A 17011-nucleotide genomic window follows, 5' to 3' on the forward strand; every position below is an offset into this window, starting at 1 on the left:
ATTCCCTCCTCCCCCTCCCCTCAATGACATGCACCAAACAGGTCATTGTCTTTGATGTTTCATTGATTAGAGAGAATCACTAACGAGCTATTCGACACTTGTATGGCTCAATCAATGACTGCAGTTCGGAGCCCTTTTGAAGTTCAAAGGGAGCAATTAAGAACTCTGGTGAGCCACACAGCCACCCCTCCCTCCACTGTTTCTGTTGATTTTCAAAAGTTAGACGCGCCCCTCCTCCGCATTGCATTGATTTCATTGGTCGGTTTCCGTCGGTTTGAGAAGCTTTCGGTAGCAAGAGACACGTCATATGACACATCCAGACCAAGAGATGCAGTTCACTCAGAGAGTGGGCGGGTCTATTGGCTGGAGCCAGGCTAGGCTTGCCCTATAGTCACGCTAATACACAACATTTAGTGGCTAGCGAGAGGCGGTTCACGTTATGGCTGTGCTTGCGAGAGGCGGGTCACGTTACCACTGTGCATTGCCTCAAAAACGGCATGGTCGCTGGACAAAGAAACGACGACAAGTTTGTGTCGTTTTTAGAATCTCTGACCTGACGGTTGCCACTCGCCATTGGCTTGTTACTTGTAATAAAGATATTGAAAACTACATATGAGGGGGTGCACCTGTGTGGTTACAGGATGTAACCAGTAAGACTCCCTAATCGGGAGATAAGCGACCGTTGGTCGCTTATCTCCACAAATATCACAACCTCCACCTCTCACGTCATACGGGTAGCCATAGTTACACCTGGAATGTTGAATCTCCATATATGGAGATAACCTACGCATCACACAAAGTCTGACCTCACCAGCCCATACTTGGGCATGGACGACTTATATCTCCATATACGGAGATGGCCATATATGGAGATACGATGACATCACAGAGTCCACAGCTGATGATGTGGCGTGATGTCATACAATACACAAACAAGCCCTATATAAAGGGGCAATTCTCACCAGGGAAGAGAGCATTGCCTGGAATGTTGAATCTCCATATATGGAGATAACCTACGCATCACACAAAGTCTGACCTCACCAGCCCATACTTGGGCATGGACGACTTATATCTCTATATACGGAGATGGCCATATATGGAGATACGATGACATCACAGAGTCCACAGCTGATGATGTGGCGTGATGTCATACAATAAACAAACAAGCCCTATATACTGATGCGATACGATGACATCACAGAGTCCACAGCTGATGATGTGGCGTGATGTCATACAATAAACAAACAAGCCCTATATACTGATGCGGAGATATGAGCAGGGCAAAGGTGTGACGTGTGACGTGTGACCGACCGACCGACGGACGGACGGCCGGTGGAGGTTTTCATAGTAAACTGCTCCCTGACGGTCGCAATCACAACATGTCTGGTTCGATCCCTGTTTGGATAAATTGTCAAATATTAGAGGCAGAAATTGTGAAAATAGCCGATCTGCGTTGCGAGGCGTTGTGAGCATGTAGATTGGCTATTATCACAATAGGGCCATGTTATAAAAAATGTAATCTCTCGAGACAGACTCTGATAGCTATACGCATGAGATGAAGAGGAACAAACAAAGTGGGTGTTCCCTTTTATTTGACGATGGTTAGCTTGTACACCGATTGTACAAAATGTAATGCCTCAACTCTTCGTGCTCGTCAGGGTGGGGGGATCCCCAGTTCAAATATGATTATTTTTGGGGGTCGCGACCAGAAAAGGTTGAGAACAACTGATCTATACCACATTGGGAGCATGTACATCTCATTCACCTATTATGACATGCTCAGAATTGGGACGGAGAGGGTTCAGCTGATTATGTTTGCTATTTTTAAATCTCTCTCATCCCTCTCATCGTCACTCTTCTCTCTGTTCTGTCTCTTTCTTATTCTCTCTCCCTCTTTTCTAAGTGCTCAGGTGTCAGATAAAATATCTCTACCTCCTGTTCCACCTCATCTCACCCCATTAATCACTCACTCGGAACGAATGCTCTCTCTCTCTGTCTCTCTCTCTTGTTCTCTCTCTCTCTCGCTCTCGCAGTGTTACACACAAAGCTGTAGTTTGTTGTTGAAAGAACACGTTTCTCTCCTTCTGGCTCTCTCTCTCTCTTCTCTCCAGTGTAATTGGGCAGGTTGTCGGGAGAAAAAGCAACTTGGCTCTTGAGAGGAGGGTTTTTGTTTCTCTTTTATTTTCTGTCTATCGCTCTCTCAACTCTCTCTCTCTCTCTCTCTCTCTCTGTGTGTGTCTTATCTCTCCATTTCTCTAGAGATGATTTAAATTGAGCTTTCTCTAAGAGCCAGACAGGAGGTATTAGACTTCCTTTTTCAGTTTGCTTTTAGTTTCATTTCACTCCTGGCTTTCATGTGCTTGGGTTCCCAGCAATGGCTTGCTGGTGTGCTGGTGTGCTGGTGTGCGTGCGTGCGTGCGTGCGTGCGTGCGTGCGTGCGTGTGTCTGTGTCTGTGTGTGTGCGTGTGTGTGCCCCTTGCTTTCTTTCATGCACATCTGTGTTATTTCTCACCGTATGTGTGCCTACTGCCTGCATTCAGTTGACATTACGTGTTGGTGGTGTCCTGACCACATTAAGTAGTTGCCAGTACAGTTTGCTGGTGTTTTATTTAAGCATGTGTGTTGGTGTGACTGGTGTTATTGTCATTGCGGCCTGTTTTGCAGGCCGGGTTACTGTGGTTCAAAACCTCTTAAACTACGAGCTACTACAGCAAGGATGGGGGAGGTTCTGTCATCTTCTGATCTCTCTCTCTCTCTCTCTCTCTCTCTCTCTCTCTCTCTCTCTCTCTCTCTCTCTCTCTCTCTCTGGGTGTAAACAAACTCAGCTGAGCTCTCCGCTTTCCCCTTCCTGTTGTGGGCGGGCTCATGCCCTGGCAGCAGCCAGTCGGCAGGCTGCTATATCCCCACCCAGCATCATCATAATGAGTGGCAGAGAGTCAAAGAGGGGAGTGATTGTGTGCCCTTGACGCTGAGTGGATGACTGACCTTGACCTGACTATATAGGGCTGTCACGATTATGACATTTTACATGACGATTATTTGTCACTCAAATAATTGGGATTAACGATTTAATTGTGTTTTTTGTCGTTGACAATTACATTTCTGTTTGGCTTTTAGGCTTTTAAGTTGCACATGGTAGATGTGACGCATAACCTAACCACATATACAAAGAAATTACTGACATATTTGACAACTTTATACTTAAAAAAGAATATTGATAGTGGAAATAGCCGATCTACAAGCTCACAACGTGTCTCGATGCAACGCGTTGTGAGCTTGTAGATCTGCTATTTCCACTATTCTTTACTTTAAAAAAATATATGAACATTTTTCAACATGGAAACGTTAATGACGATTATGAAAAATAATCATGACAGCCCTAGACCAGCTCCAATCATGTCTCGTAGTGTCCACATGAAACCTGTTTCTGGGCCTCTCATAATAATAGGCAAAATAGCTGATCTACATACAGTACAAGCTTTGCGAGCTTGTGAGTGAATGGACGCTTATCTTTTTTCTATATATGTGTATTCTTTTTTCTTTATCGTTCAGATTTATTCATAGGTGTATCTTGTATAGTTGTCAAAATATGAATTCATATTCATTCTTATTTGTTCAAGTTTCACTGAGATGTTACTATTAATTCCTGTAGCACAGTATTGCTAGTAGTAGTAGTAGTAGTAGTACTACAGTAGTAGGGATGGGACAATATGAATCACGTTTATTGTATCCTGGGGCGGAACATTTGCCCAAAAATAGCTGATCTACAAGCTCGTAGATCGGCTATTTTTTTGGCGAAGACATTTGATAGAGTGAAAAAAAGACTGTATCGAGTACGTATATTATAAGTACCTTTTACCAATTATAGAGGGTTTAAATGGTACCGGATATGCAGCTCAGCAAATAAAAGGTGAATTGATCCCAGTGCATGACGGAGGACAATATCACGATAAATTAAATCTCCACAATACGATTATCGTGAGTGTTTTTCATCGCGATATAAACGATAATATCGTGTATCGTCCAATCCCTACTGAGTATACTGTAGGTGTAATTGCTGATGTTGTTGTAGTTGTAGTAATAGTAGTACAGTATACTGACTAAGTGTAGTAGTGGGTATTCGGTAGTAGTAGGTATAGAGTTATATTGTCACTGATGGTTGCTTTGGACTTTGAGCCTGTTGGTCTGAACACAGCTGCCTCTGCTGGCACTGATTCTACTGGCCTATTTACACACCTGCCACACACACACACACACACACACACACACACACACACACACACACACACACACACACACACACACACACACACACACACACTCACCTGAAGTGCACATGCACTATCACATACCGGCTTTGTTGAGCTTCTGTATGAACACAATCGGCCCGTGTTGGGAGTAGACATTTGTCACTGACTGCACGTACTCCTACACAGGCTGGGGCGGTGCCCGACAACTGGTCAAAAAACAAAAAAGTCTTTCAAAAGTCCTTTAATAGTCTTCTAGTCTGAGGAGATGTCAGAATTTAGTCTTATAAAAGTATTTTCGGAAACGACACCATCGCGCGACGGAGCATAAATTAGGCTTTAGTGTGCCTGTCACGATTATTACATAATCTAGTCTAATCGCAACTGTTATTTGTGCATAATCGTCAAAATCGTTTCCATGATAAAATATACGTTTTCAATTATTAAAAAAGCTGAAATAGCTGATCTACAACATATCTTAACAGCTGTAGATGTAGATTTCCTCTATTTAAATTCAAGTTATTTGTCATATCTGCCCTGTGCAACCTTTGATTGCGAAGTGTAAAAGGCAAACAGAAATGTAATTTGCTCCTATTTTCAGCAACAGAAACACTATTAAATTGTTAATCGTAATTATTTGTATAACAAACACTGCTGGGTGAGCAGTGTCATGGTCGTTGAGATTAGTGTTTACTCCCACCCACTGGCTTGAGAATTGCTTTTATCGCTTACGCTTAGCCTTGCACCCAACAACAGACACCAAGGAGTATATATTTGAAGAGGGAGAGATGACGGTAAACATACATCTTAAGCCTTCTTCTTCCATACTGGGAGGAAAGTTTGATGGAACACTTTTGTATCGTCCGGTTACTTTATTACCTAATTTATTTATTTAGAGGGACACTGCATATCAATGAACATTACTTAATGCAACGTAAATACACCGGATTTAGCAAAGATGCTAATTTAGATCCTCAGTCCCCACAAAATACATTACACTAGACCTTACCCGTTCGAAGATATGTGCTCCAAAATATGTCAAACGCACCCGGTGAAAGTGTGTGAGAGAGAGAGAGAGAGAGAGAGAGAGAGAAACATTCCTAACTGTGAGAGAAAGGGGTGTGTGTGTGTGGGGCTACAGATCCCATGGCCTGGAGGAACGGACCGTAACCCTGGCAACAGACAGCAGAGTTCAACAGAAGTGGTTAAGAAAACGCCAAAAAACTGCTTTAATTTGGGAGAAATGAAATTCGGGCTCCGTCAGTGTTGGTATAATGCTAATGGCCAATACCATGTGAACTTTGGGATCAGTTGCTGAAGCGAGTGAATAGATAAACGTAGATAAGCGTGAGCGTTAGAGCGTTAGAGCGTGAGCGTTAGAGCGTTAGAGTGTGAGTTTGCTCCTTTATTAGTAGGATTACACAGAGAGTTAGTTGTGTATAAAGTCCAGTATTGCTTTCAAGTAGTACAGGATACCTTGTCAAATAAAGGGAATGTTTCTAAATGGTTGCAAGTTTGTTTCTTGTGCAGCCGGCCTGCACGCGCGTTCATACTGTATGCTATCAGCGTGACGTTGTCTAATAAGGGATATACAGCAGGGGTTTTTCAGACCAAGGACCCCTTAGCCGAGTCAGAGATGAAGCAGGGACCCCCATTGCATAGTGTATAAAATGTTGCTGCAGATTAAACCTTTTCATATAGATTTCATAGATGGCTTCATAGTCTTGTGTCACAGCCCTCTTGGATTCATGTTAATGTAGGGGTGGGTGATGTGGTGCTAATTATCGTGGAGACGATACAATGTCTCCACGATATGCCTTTTCAGAGATATCGTATATATCGTGATATAATGAATGAGGGAGCCGTGTAAAAAATCCTGTTTAATCGTTAATACAGAGATTCATTGCAGAATTCAATTTAAACCTGCATTTTGGTCTAAATCAGTAGTTCTCAAACTTTAAAAAGTCAAGGACTCCACTTAACTCTGACAGTATACAAATGAAACCAAATGGACCCATAAGGGTCCATTTGGTTTCATTTGTATACTGTCAGAGTTACATACTTGTAATTTCAATTCAATTTAGACCTCCAAAAAGGAACCCAGAGAGTCTAGTTTTTGACAAGTAACTTGAAAAATAACCATCAAAACCAACATGAAAAATGATCGTGATAAAAGCGTGTATCGTGATACAGCTTGGGAAAATATTGTGATATTGTATTTTTCCATATCGCCCACCCCTATGTTAATGTCTGTTTTCAGACATTAAATCGACAACACTTGGTAAGCTTTGACCTTTTCTTGACCTTTCACTCTGTACTTGGTTTGCTCTTTTTCCCTCTACACCAAACCTTTTTGCCGAAAATAGACGCTCTACAAGCTCTGCTATTTTAGGCATAAGTTCCCTCCGGAATACACAAAGATTTGGTGGCCTGTTGAAGAGCCCTCAACTATAGTATTTAGCTAGACCAAAAAGCAGAGATTAACCGAGTGCTCAAGGGAGATAAAATCGTATAGTAAAAAATCGAACCTCTGTTCGAAGTGGAGCTGTGTGTGTGTGTGTGTGTGTGTGTGTGTGTGTGTGTGTGTGTGTGTGTGTGTGTGTGTGTGTGTGTGTGTGTGTGTGTGTGTGTGTGTGTGTGTGTGCAACAGCGCCCCTCCCTTAACATGTGTGGCCAGAAAAGGTTACTGCAGACTACATACCCGGAGACAGACAGACAGACAAACAGACAAACAGACAGACAGACAGACCCACACACACGGCCACGTATAGGGAGCTCCACACAGCTCCAAAAAGTGTGTTTAAGTGGTGCTTCAAGGATCAGTGGGATTAAAACTTTGTAGAAAAAGGAGATGAGATCCGAGCACTCGAGGAGTTTAAAATAAAACAACGTTTATTGTTTCGACATGTTTCGACCTTGCGGTCTTCATCAGGGCAAAGAACTGAAAGTCAGTTCTTTGCCCTGATGAAGACCGCAAGGTCGAAACATGTAGGTTTTTAGACAATAAACGTTGTTTTATTTTAAACTCCTCGAGTGCTCGGATCTCATCTCCTTTTTCTATATAGTATTTAGCTGTAGGTAATACAGGTTATACCCGTGTTCTGAGTCAACACCAAGCCTGGTTATCCATTCTCACTGTTTTAACGTGCTGCTACTGTTAGTGCAGTGTGCCGTGTACTACTACACTTATTAACTGAGCTCTGTTTTTCTAAGTGACACATACACAAACACACAAAAACTATGCAAAAAGAGAGTGAGGAAGAAAGAGAGATAGACACAGTCAGACACACACACACACACACACACACACACACACACACACACACACACACACACACACACACACACACACACACACACACACACACACACACACAGAGCTGCTTCATTGTATCTGGAACAGATAAAATGAACAAAGTCCAGCAGAGGAATGTCATTGTCCTATTGTTGGGCTAAGTGTAGGTTATGGATCACTGGTTGGGACCTTTGTGTGGGGTAGCCTATATTGTGTGTGTGTGTGTGTGTGTGTGTGTGTGTGTGTGTGTGTGTGTGTGTGTGCGTGTGCGTGTGCGTGTGCACATGAGCACACACGTGAGTGTCCTGGCATTAGTCCTTCTGCACCATGCAGCAATGAATTCCAGTCTCCATGGGGTGCGTGCGTAATTGATAGAAAAAAAAACGTCACTTTGGGGGCGAACTACTCCTTTAGGTGCTATAGAAATGCTGACAATTAGGGCACTGTAAAGTAGGGAACTGTGAAGTACGTACTTGCGGAGTCTGGGCAATCGAATCCTCTCGCGGTGCGTCCGGCCCAGCGTCTATGGCATGCGAACACAATTTGTTGGTGTTAGGGGGTAGGAAAGCCGGGTGGGAGGGTTATATTTGTCACTGCACGGACTGTACTCCTATGGGGTGGGCCATAGGAGTAGTAATTGCGACCGAAGGTCACAGTTTACCATGAGAAGTGTCACAGCTTGTCCGTGTAGACGTGTGCACATTTTTCTATGGGCAAAATAGACTGTAAAAATGTGTCATCATGATGTCCTCATGCTCTGATGTCACTGTGATGTCAGGGGAACCACTCTACCAGAATGGGTTTGCCGCTCTGACATCACACTCTGGCTTCGCTGTGATGTCATACTAACAGAATCCCTTTTATGTCCATATATGGAGTTCCCTGATGTCATCAATATTAATGATGCCCTGTTAGAGAGATCCCTGTGATGACAGGGGGAACAAATCCCCTTTATGCCCATATATGGAGATATGGAGATCCCTGTGATGCCAGGGGAACAAATCCCTTTTATGCCCATATATGGAGATCCCTGATGTCCACGTCCCTGATGTCCACATCACTGTGGCGTGACACACAAATCGCTTGTCGCCCTGAGGCGTCTTAATAGTACTTTATTTGTATAGCACCTTTCATGACATGAAATGCAGCTCAAAGCGCTTTACAGAGCAGAAATGAAGCACAAGTGCAGAAAAAGTACACATGGTTACAATAAAGCAAAAAAGAAAAGTAGAAATATAAAACATTAAAAAACATCTAAAACATCAGTAAGGACTCTATCGTAAAAACATTTTCATAACAGTGCGGACGTGAATAACAGCTATTTCAACTCTTAAACTTTATTTATTTATTTCATTTATGTTACAAAAGTCCAACGTACTAAATCCTCTACTTCAACAACAACTGTGTCATACATACCGGTAATGACTTACTCAACTCAATTCAACATTAAAGTAACTGAAATCATAAATGCAGTGGACTATTATATACAAACACATTTTTCACAAAGGGATTTAAAAGTTCAGCTAAAAGCAAGAGTGAAGAAATAGGTCTTGAGCTGTGCTTTAAAGCTATCCACAGAGGCTGCCTGTCTTAGGTGTAGGGGGAGTTTATTCCAAGCTGTCAGTCCTTAGAAGCAGAATGCTGCTTGACCATATTTGTATCAGTGGGGAATGCTGAACGGGAGGATGGATGCGTCCTCCCAGTGGGGTAGTAGGGTACAACAGCAGTGGAATTAATTGGCATATTGACAAGATTGAGGAGAAAAAAGCAAAACATAATTGGCTATTCTACATTGTAAAAAGGACGGAGAAAGTGTGTGTGTGCGTGTGTGCGTGCGTGCGTGCGTGCGTGCGTGTGTGTTGAACTGTGAACTTGTTTACTGGTGTTGGCATGACTGTACAATATTTGTATCTGTACATATACGCATACATGGTCACATTGCTTCTTGTCCTTGGGCACAGGTGTGTGAGTGTGCGCACGGTGCGTGATACAGTACATGCTCCAAGTGAGATGGACAGTTTTATCTGCTGTGTGAATCGCTGGCATCGCTGGCTCCATCTTAACTGTCCAAACTGAGTCGGCTCTTCCTCTAAACAAACTGTCAAACCAAGTGACGAGGACCATCTGAGTCCTGCAGCCCAGTTCTTTCTGTGTGAACGGCCTTCTACCAGTTTATTTGCTCAACTTATCGCCCTTACTGTAGAATTACAGTATCACCTCCAAGCAAATCTGCTTTTCCTCCAAGGTGAAAAATCACTTGAGAGCTGAGTTTGAGTCCCACGACCATCTGGGGGATACAGTACACCTCTGTGGGAAGCTGTAACGTTGTGCCGCCAAAAGTTGTGCCTTTTGAGCAATACTCCTAACTCCCTTCCAGTTTTGTCACCAACGTTTGAAGGCTTGAAGGGGAGCCTGTAAAGTGAAATATTATAAGTTACCGTAAGCTACAAAGTGTCTTTAAAAAGAACAACACATGCAAATGTTGGTCTACGGGTAGCGCTAGGCTAGAGGAAAGGCCATGGGATCACCCAGATTAGTAGGGTTCATTCTGCAGTCTAGATTGTGAGAGGTCCCGTGTAGGGGCTGTCACAATTATTACATAATCGTCTAATCGCAATTATTTGACATAATCGCGATTATTCTTCATAATCGTCATAATCGTTTCCATGTTGAAAAATGTTTATATATTAAAAAAAAGAAAATTCAAAAATAGTGGAAATGGCAGATCTACAAGCTCACAACTTGTTGCGATGCGACCCATGTGCAACTTCAAAGCCTAAAAGCCAAACAGAAATGTAATTGTCAATGACACAATTAAATCGTTAATCGCAATTATTTGAGTGACAGTTAATCGTCATGTAAAATGTCGTGACAGCCCTAGTCCCGCGTGCAAAGTTTACATTTTGGCTCGATGTTGAACCTAGAATCACTCCAAAATGTGAAGGTTTGTCCGGGGAGCAAGAATGTACTCAACAGTTTTTTTAGTAAGCAAATGACACACACTGATAATAATCACACAATGCCATTTCTGATAGGTGAATGTGAATATGCAAGCATACACACAGTAGAATTCTCAGCGTACATTTATGAGGATTTTTACTGTGTGTGTACTGTACTGTCTCTGTGTGAGAGGGTGGGTGCGTGCGTGCGTGCGTGTGTGTGTGTGTGCGTGTGTGTGTGTGTGCACCCTTCTATGCCCACCTCACCTCTTCTACGTACCAGGTGTGTTTGACCTCTCCCTATTCTTCCTCAGGTAGCTGTCCTGTAGTGACCCTGTGAGACAGGCACACAGACAGACAGACAGACAGACAGACAGACAGGCACAAGGACCAAACCCCCCTCCTCCTTCCCTGCCCCAACCCCCCCACCAGTGTCTCAAAGACATGCATAGCAAGAACCGTAAGTGTGTTGTGTTTTCCTTCTCTCTGTCTGCGCCAGCCCCTCCTCTGCTCCCCTCGTCTCAGCTTTCACTCCTCTCCTCTCCCCTCCCCTCCCCCTCCACTCCCCCCTGAGTCTCATTCTACAAATGTCTTCTAAATCAGTGGTGCTCAAACATTTTCGTGCCAAGAACCCCCAAACCCCACCACCCCTATCTGTTTTGTGTTCAAAACATTCAAAATGTTTCAAAAATAGCAGATGTACAAGCTTGCAGAATTCAAAATGTTTCGAAAATAGCAGATGTACAAGCTTGCAGCGTGGCACAAGTTTGATAAATCCTCAACGATTTTGAATATCTTCTGGTTACGTCACACACCATAGGATCTTATAATATTATCTCCCTATAATCTTAAACATGCACACACATCAAAAAACATATTCCGTTGTACAGCACACTCTACAAGGATATAGATAATATATAGATTTTCACGCCTCTCTGTCTCTGACCAGTGCAGCACCTCACATGATCTCATCTTCCGCGATCACATGCAGCAGATGTAAACAGCGGAGGCGGGTTAAGCTTGTGGTGGTAAAGGATGAACGATTGTGATATGTCGTCTGGGAAGGCAGTTGTATTCTTACAACATACGGCGTCGATGAGCCCTGGCGTTCCAACACATCCACCGGTTGTTTGTTTTGAGCGGTCACCATGTCAAATGTCCTCGCATACACTTCACGTCTGTCTCCTTGTAGACTTGTCTCTTTTGGTCGTGTGCCACTTCTGTCATCCCACTGAGACGGTAGTGATGTCATCACCTAGATAATGTCAAACGTGTTTGAAAATAATTTGGGGGCCCGATCGTCTGTGAGCAGATTGGGAGGTTTAAGATTGGATCTTTAGTTTATGCCCCAATCCATGCGTGTGTGTCCGTTAATCCAGTGGTTCTCAAAGTGGATTCCAGGGACTCTAAATTGGGGACCCAGGCAGTCTAAATTGACCCATGCAGTTTAGGGGAGACCTTGAAATGTGAAAGTTTGAGAAAAACTATGTTAATCCATGTGTGTGCATTTTGTATTTGTCTGAGTCAACACATCTATAGCTACTCTATGTGCTCATATCTCTTTGTTAGCTGTCGTTAGTTAGTAGTAATATATTTACTCAATAAGACATGCATACATAGAAATGTAGTGAGACGATGTTCCTGCACTGGTGTGCTATAAAGGGGGATTTATACTTGGTCAGCCAGTGTGATTTATGCATACACAAGTTGTGTTGCGCATCGAAAAGAGCTGATCTAAAACCCCACAACTCGTCGCAGTGCAACCCGTTGTGAGCTTGCAGATCTGCTGCCGTAGATGAACCCTCCTGTACCAATATCTCAGGGCATAATACGAGCTTGATTGTATAATTATACCACGTATTTGTTGTTAGTAATACGTATTGTTAGTTCTGCTGGTACTAATACTTTTTATTCATAACTGTTCTTGTGCTGCTTGTAGAACCCTCTGAGCTGCATTCCCTCTGATGTGTGATGTTCTGCAAATAAAATCGTACTATTGTTATTATTAGAAGTTGTATTGCTTGTTTTGTATTGTTTTGTCGGTGTCTAACTATGTCCTGTATTTTAAAATGGAGGAAAACAAAGTAGTAATAGACTGGGAATACGTTCCTGAAGATACTGTGGGTTTAGCCACAAGCAGATGTGATGTTGAAAGTAGAGAAACATTGTGAAAATGTAAGTTTAGTTTATTTTATTTTAGCCACTTAAAACCTTGATACTTTAGGTTGAACTTTACTATAGTTGGCTCTGTACTTGGACCGCTCTATTGCCTCCCTCTACACCAAATGTCTTTAACGATCTACAAGCTCCCAACGCGCCACGTTGTGACACGTTGTTACACGTTGTGAGCTTGTAGATCAGCTATTTTTAGTTCCCCTCTGAATAGGGATGCTAGGGTTCCAAGTGGTTAAAAATGTATGAATGCCTTTGAAGATATTGAGTTGACGAATGTAAAGTTTGACACATACCCAGAGGACCGGACCATAATAATCAAAGCTAGGCATATGAGTAGGTGGTTGCTACTAGGTGGTGTTAATACAGCATGTCTTCATATCTCTGTCTCTGTCCATTCCAGAGAAGCGTCACAGCTCTCCAGGTCCGTCCAGGATCCCCCTGGTCCCCATGAAGCCCAAGGCCCCTGCCGCCCCCGGTCCCGGCTCTGGGGAGACTCTGGCCTTCAGGGTCCCCAAAGACTATCCCCAATCACGCTTCAACAAGGCCCCGCTGGCTGTCTACCCACCTAAAGGGGCACGCAACAAGACCTGGTGAGCATGTCATACAGCACTGGTTCCCACATTTCTCCCTTCTACCCTAACCCTAACCCAAAAGAGAAATTACATGACTGCCCGGGACCCAAACTAGTGAAAATGGCAGATCTACATGCACACAACATGTTGCGCCGTGTTGCGAGCTTGTAGTTCGGGTATTTTCACTACTTCTTCAACATTTGTTTTCTAATTTATAGAATTCCTTAGAAAAAGGCGTACAATTAAAATAATAATAATTTAAACAAAATGTGGAAAACCTAGTGTGAAGTGAGCGGTGAGTTAATTTCATCAAGTGTCCCGGCAGCCAATCACAGTGCGTCCTGCGAAGCTTGACCAATGGGACCCTGGCATACAACAAACTTTGGCCTTGGACATTTTTGAACACGTCCCCCCCCCCTGTTTTCGACCGGACAACAAACTTTGAGCTGTTTATGCCAGGATGTAGGCCGGACTTTGTAGCCTGGGCATTTTTTAACACATTTTCCCATTGGTTTTTGACCGAACAAAGCCAGATGTTAGTGCTAAAATGTGTCCGACCCACAAATGGGTCCCGACCCAGTGTTTGGGAACTAGTGGTATATACATAAATAAAGACTTTTTTTGTTCCCCACACATTTGAATTGTCATTTATTTTTTTGCATTTTGTATCTATCCCTCCTTCTCTCCTCTGTCCAGTGTGTCTCTCCCAATCGTCACCCTGGAGAAGATCCCTTGCCTCAGTCGAGTGGACGGAACCTCTCGTGTCCGCCTCACCTCCTCCTCCTCCTCCTCTCCCTCGTCCCTCAGACCCCCACCCTCCTCCTCCTCCTCACCTCTCACTCCCCCCACCTCCGCTTCGTCTCACCCCCACCGCTCGGGCGAGAAGCTGGTGAACGGTCGCGGCGGCGGCGGCGTCTTCGGTGGTGTTCCCTCCTCGTCCGTCCCGCGCTCCGTCACGCCCCCGTCCGCGCAGGACAGGCGGCCCAGCCCGGCGCGCTCCCCCCTGGACAGGCGGCCACCCTCCACCCCCTCCACGGCCTCCCCGCTGGACCGCGGACCTCCCCCGTCGCCCTCGTCCTCCCAGAGGGCCGGTGCTACGCCAAGCTGCCTACAGGTGCTGAGCAAGTCTTAGCAAGTGTCTCACTTGTGTTTCTCTCATTTTTAGACCTCAAATGATCTTAAATACAGTGGAAATGTTTGTGTTTAAAACTTAAATTCCGCAAGCTCACCAGCTTGTTGATCGGCTATTTTGGATTTTGCTGAATATTCCATTTGGAATGTTCTGTTTTTGGTGCGTGTCTGCCTATTATGACATTTCCAGAATAGGGACACTAGGGCTCATGTGGTTAAGTCATAAATTCAGTCTCAGAAGGTCTTAAAATTATGTGTTTTATTGATGCACTCAAACACCCTGGTTTGAAATCCACCAGATCAAACCAAATAAAGGCTACAAACAACATCAAAACTTTTTGTGGCCTCGGCAGGGCTTGCCCAACCGAACTGTTTTATACTCTCTACGCCAGTGATTCTCAAACTTTTTTCATTTCAAGGACCCCCAGTTTGATATGCATTGATTAGGCCACAGACCCTCATTTGACGTGGGAGCACTGTCGGAGTTACAGACACCTAACGGACCCTAACCATCAAATGATTTGGCTAGGGACCCCCGGAAAGCCCACTTTGAGAGCCAGAGCTCTAGTGCTCTGCTCTGCTCTGACTGAGTTGTGAACATTAGACCCCGCCCACTCAGTAGTCCTGCCTAGCGCTCGATCCACTGAATAGATAGATAGATGATGCATCATTGTGTAGTGATGGAAGAAATACTCGCATTCTTTACTTAAAGGAGTAGTTCACCACTTTTCAACCTGTCTTCATATAATAGGTCCTCACCAGGGCTGTATTAACCATTGGGCCGGTGGGGCCGTTGCCAGGGGCCCTTGGCTCTCAGGGGCCCTTGGAGGGGAATGGGACGCGTGGTCATTGACAATTTTCTAAAATTAAACGTTAATTTAAAATCAAATGTGTGGGCCCCTCCTCTGTCTACAGATGATAATCATGGCTTAAAATCCGAGCTGGATAGTGCGCGTCGGGAGGGAGGGGGGTTATGGTGGAAAAAAATTATTGGCCAGGGGCCCTCGCGGGGGTTAATCCGTCCATGGTCCTCACTAATGTTCATGATAAAATATCACAATTTTTTTCTACTCAGTCCAAGTCTCCTAGGAGAGCTGTGGGAAGTTCAGAATCCATCGTCTTGTGACATCATCATTTTCCCCCCAAAAAATGTAATCAATATTTTTGAAAAAGATATTTAGATTTTTATTATCGCGAGAACATAACAACCAATTATATATATAATTAAAAGCATCAATACCACTATATAGATATAATCTGTTAAAAGTAAGAGTCCTGTATTCAAAATGTACTTAAATAAAAGTATTTGCATCAAAATATACTAAATAGCAGATCTACAAGCTTGTATATCAGCTTTTTTCAAATTGCCAAAGTTTATATAGACTTGAAGTATGCATGTTTTATAATGATGATAAAAATCTACAAAGTAATTAGTAACTAACTAGTAACTAAAGTGAAAAGTACAATATTTGCCTCTGAGATGTATTGGACTAGAAGTAAAAATATTGACATTTGGAAATACCTCAAATCGTAATTAAGTACTTGATTAAATCTACTTAGTTACCATACACCACTGAGCACCTGGACCTCCTCTGTTTATTGTCAGCCTACGAAGTGTTTTTCACCATTTCTGACACAGTGTGCTCTCTCGCTCTGTCTCTCTGTCTCTGTCTCTCTCTCTTGTCTCTCCATTAACTAATAGCCATCTGGGTGCTGGGATTATATCTGGGATTAATATATAGCCTCTCGGGGGTCCCCGAGAGGCTTTCAGAGGGACCACAGCAAGAATGGCCAACAGTTTAACTCTCAAATACCTGGAACGCGCCAAGTCGCGTTAGATTTGAACCACTTTAACCATTAGTTTATGCTTTAACTATTGAAAAATAGCAGATATACAAGCTCACAGTGCAGCACCGAGTGCCGCGCTGCGAGCTTGTAGATCTGCTATTTTTTTTAAACCGTGAAAATGTGTGCAAGTCTTTGAATATCTTTGACCCGATCTTTGACCCGACTTCTAAATCCTTCCTCTAAATCAGCTGTTCTCAAACTTTTTCATGTCAAGGACCCCCAAAATCAAATCGCAGACCCTTATCACAAAATATGTTGTTCCAGGGACCCCCCAAAAGCAGAGATTTGAGTTACAAAAGTCTGCTTTGAAAAATATATATTGAAAAATGTGCACACATTTTCACGATTTTTCAATAGTTAAAGCATTCAATAATTGTAGGCCTAAATGGGTTAACCACTTCAACCCTATTTCATACTAGCCTGGCATTAGCCAGACTGATAACATGTTAAAGAGGTGGTGCCATAGTTTTGTATGTTTTCTGGTTTTCATGTGTCTAGGAGGTTGACCGTACTTCATTAGACCCCCCCAGTGTGGTTGTTATGAGCAATTATGCATTCCCTTTGTATTTTGGGTTTCTTCCTCGAGGCTGCCACTTTGCGGGTCAAAAGTGCAGATCCAAAAACACAGATAGAGTGACATCATATAATCATCCCCTGCCCTTTTACCATTCGCCCAACACTGTGGGTGTGGCTAACTTTAGCTGGATCACCACCCATGACAACCAGGCATACTTAACACTCAGGACGCCACCATTCACTTGCGCTTTATTTTGAAGAGCCCCGGAAGCTCCGTGCGTGTGCACG

At 43.5% G+C, this 17011-nt stretch overlaps 1 protein-coding gene across 2 annotated transcripts in view; it reads left to right on the top strand.

The window, feature by feature from the left end:
* Positions 1–17011, top strand: part of atxn7l1 (ataxin 7-like 1) — a 92775-nt gene that overhangs the window by 29531 nt on the left and 46233 nt on the right. Inside the window, exons 1-3 of one of the 2 annotated variants that reach the window (XM_080754753.1) lie at positions 10876–10941; positions 13057–13246; positions 13925–14342. In XM_080754753.1, coding sequence (XP_080610879.1) covers positions 10926–10941; positions 13057–13246; positions 13925–14342 — 624 coding nt within the window. In that variant the 5' untranslated portion in view covers positions 10876–10925. Of the gene's footprint in view, positions 1–10875; positions 10942–13056; positions 13247–13924; positions 14343–17011 lie in introns of those variants that run through there. The other variant, XM_080754752.1, reaches the window with a different exon arrangement.

The sequence above is a fragment of the Nannobrachium achirus genome (assembly GCF_963921795.1).
Source record: "Nannobrachium achirus genome assembly, chromosome: 23".
Classification (NCBI taxonomy): Eukaryota; Metazoa; Chordata; class Actinopteri; order Myctophiformes; family Myctophidae; genus Nannobrachium; species Nannobrachium achirus.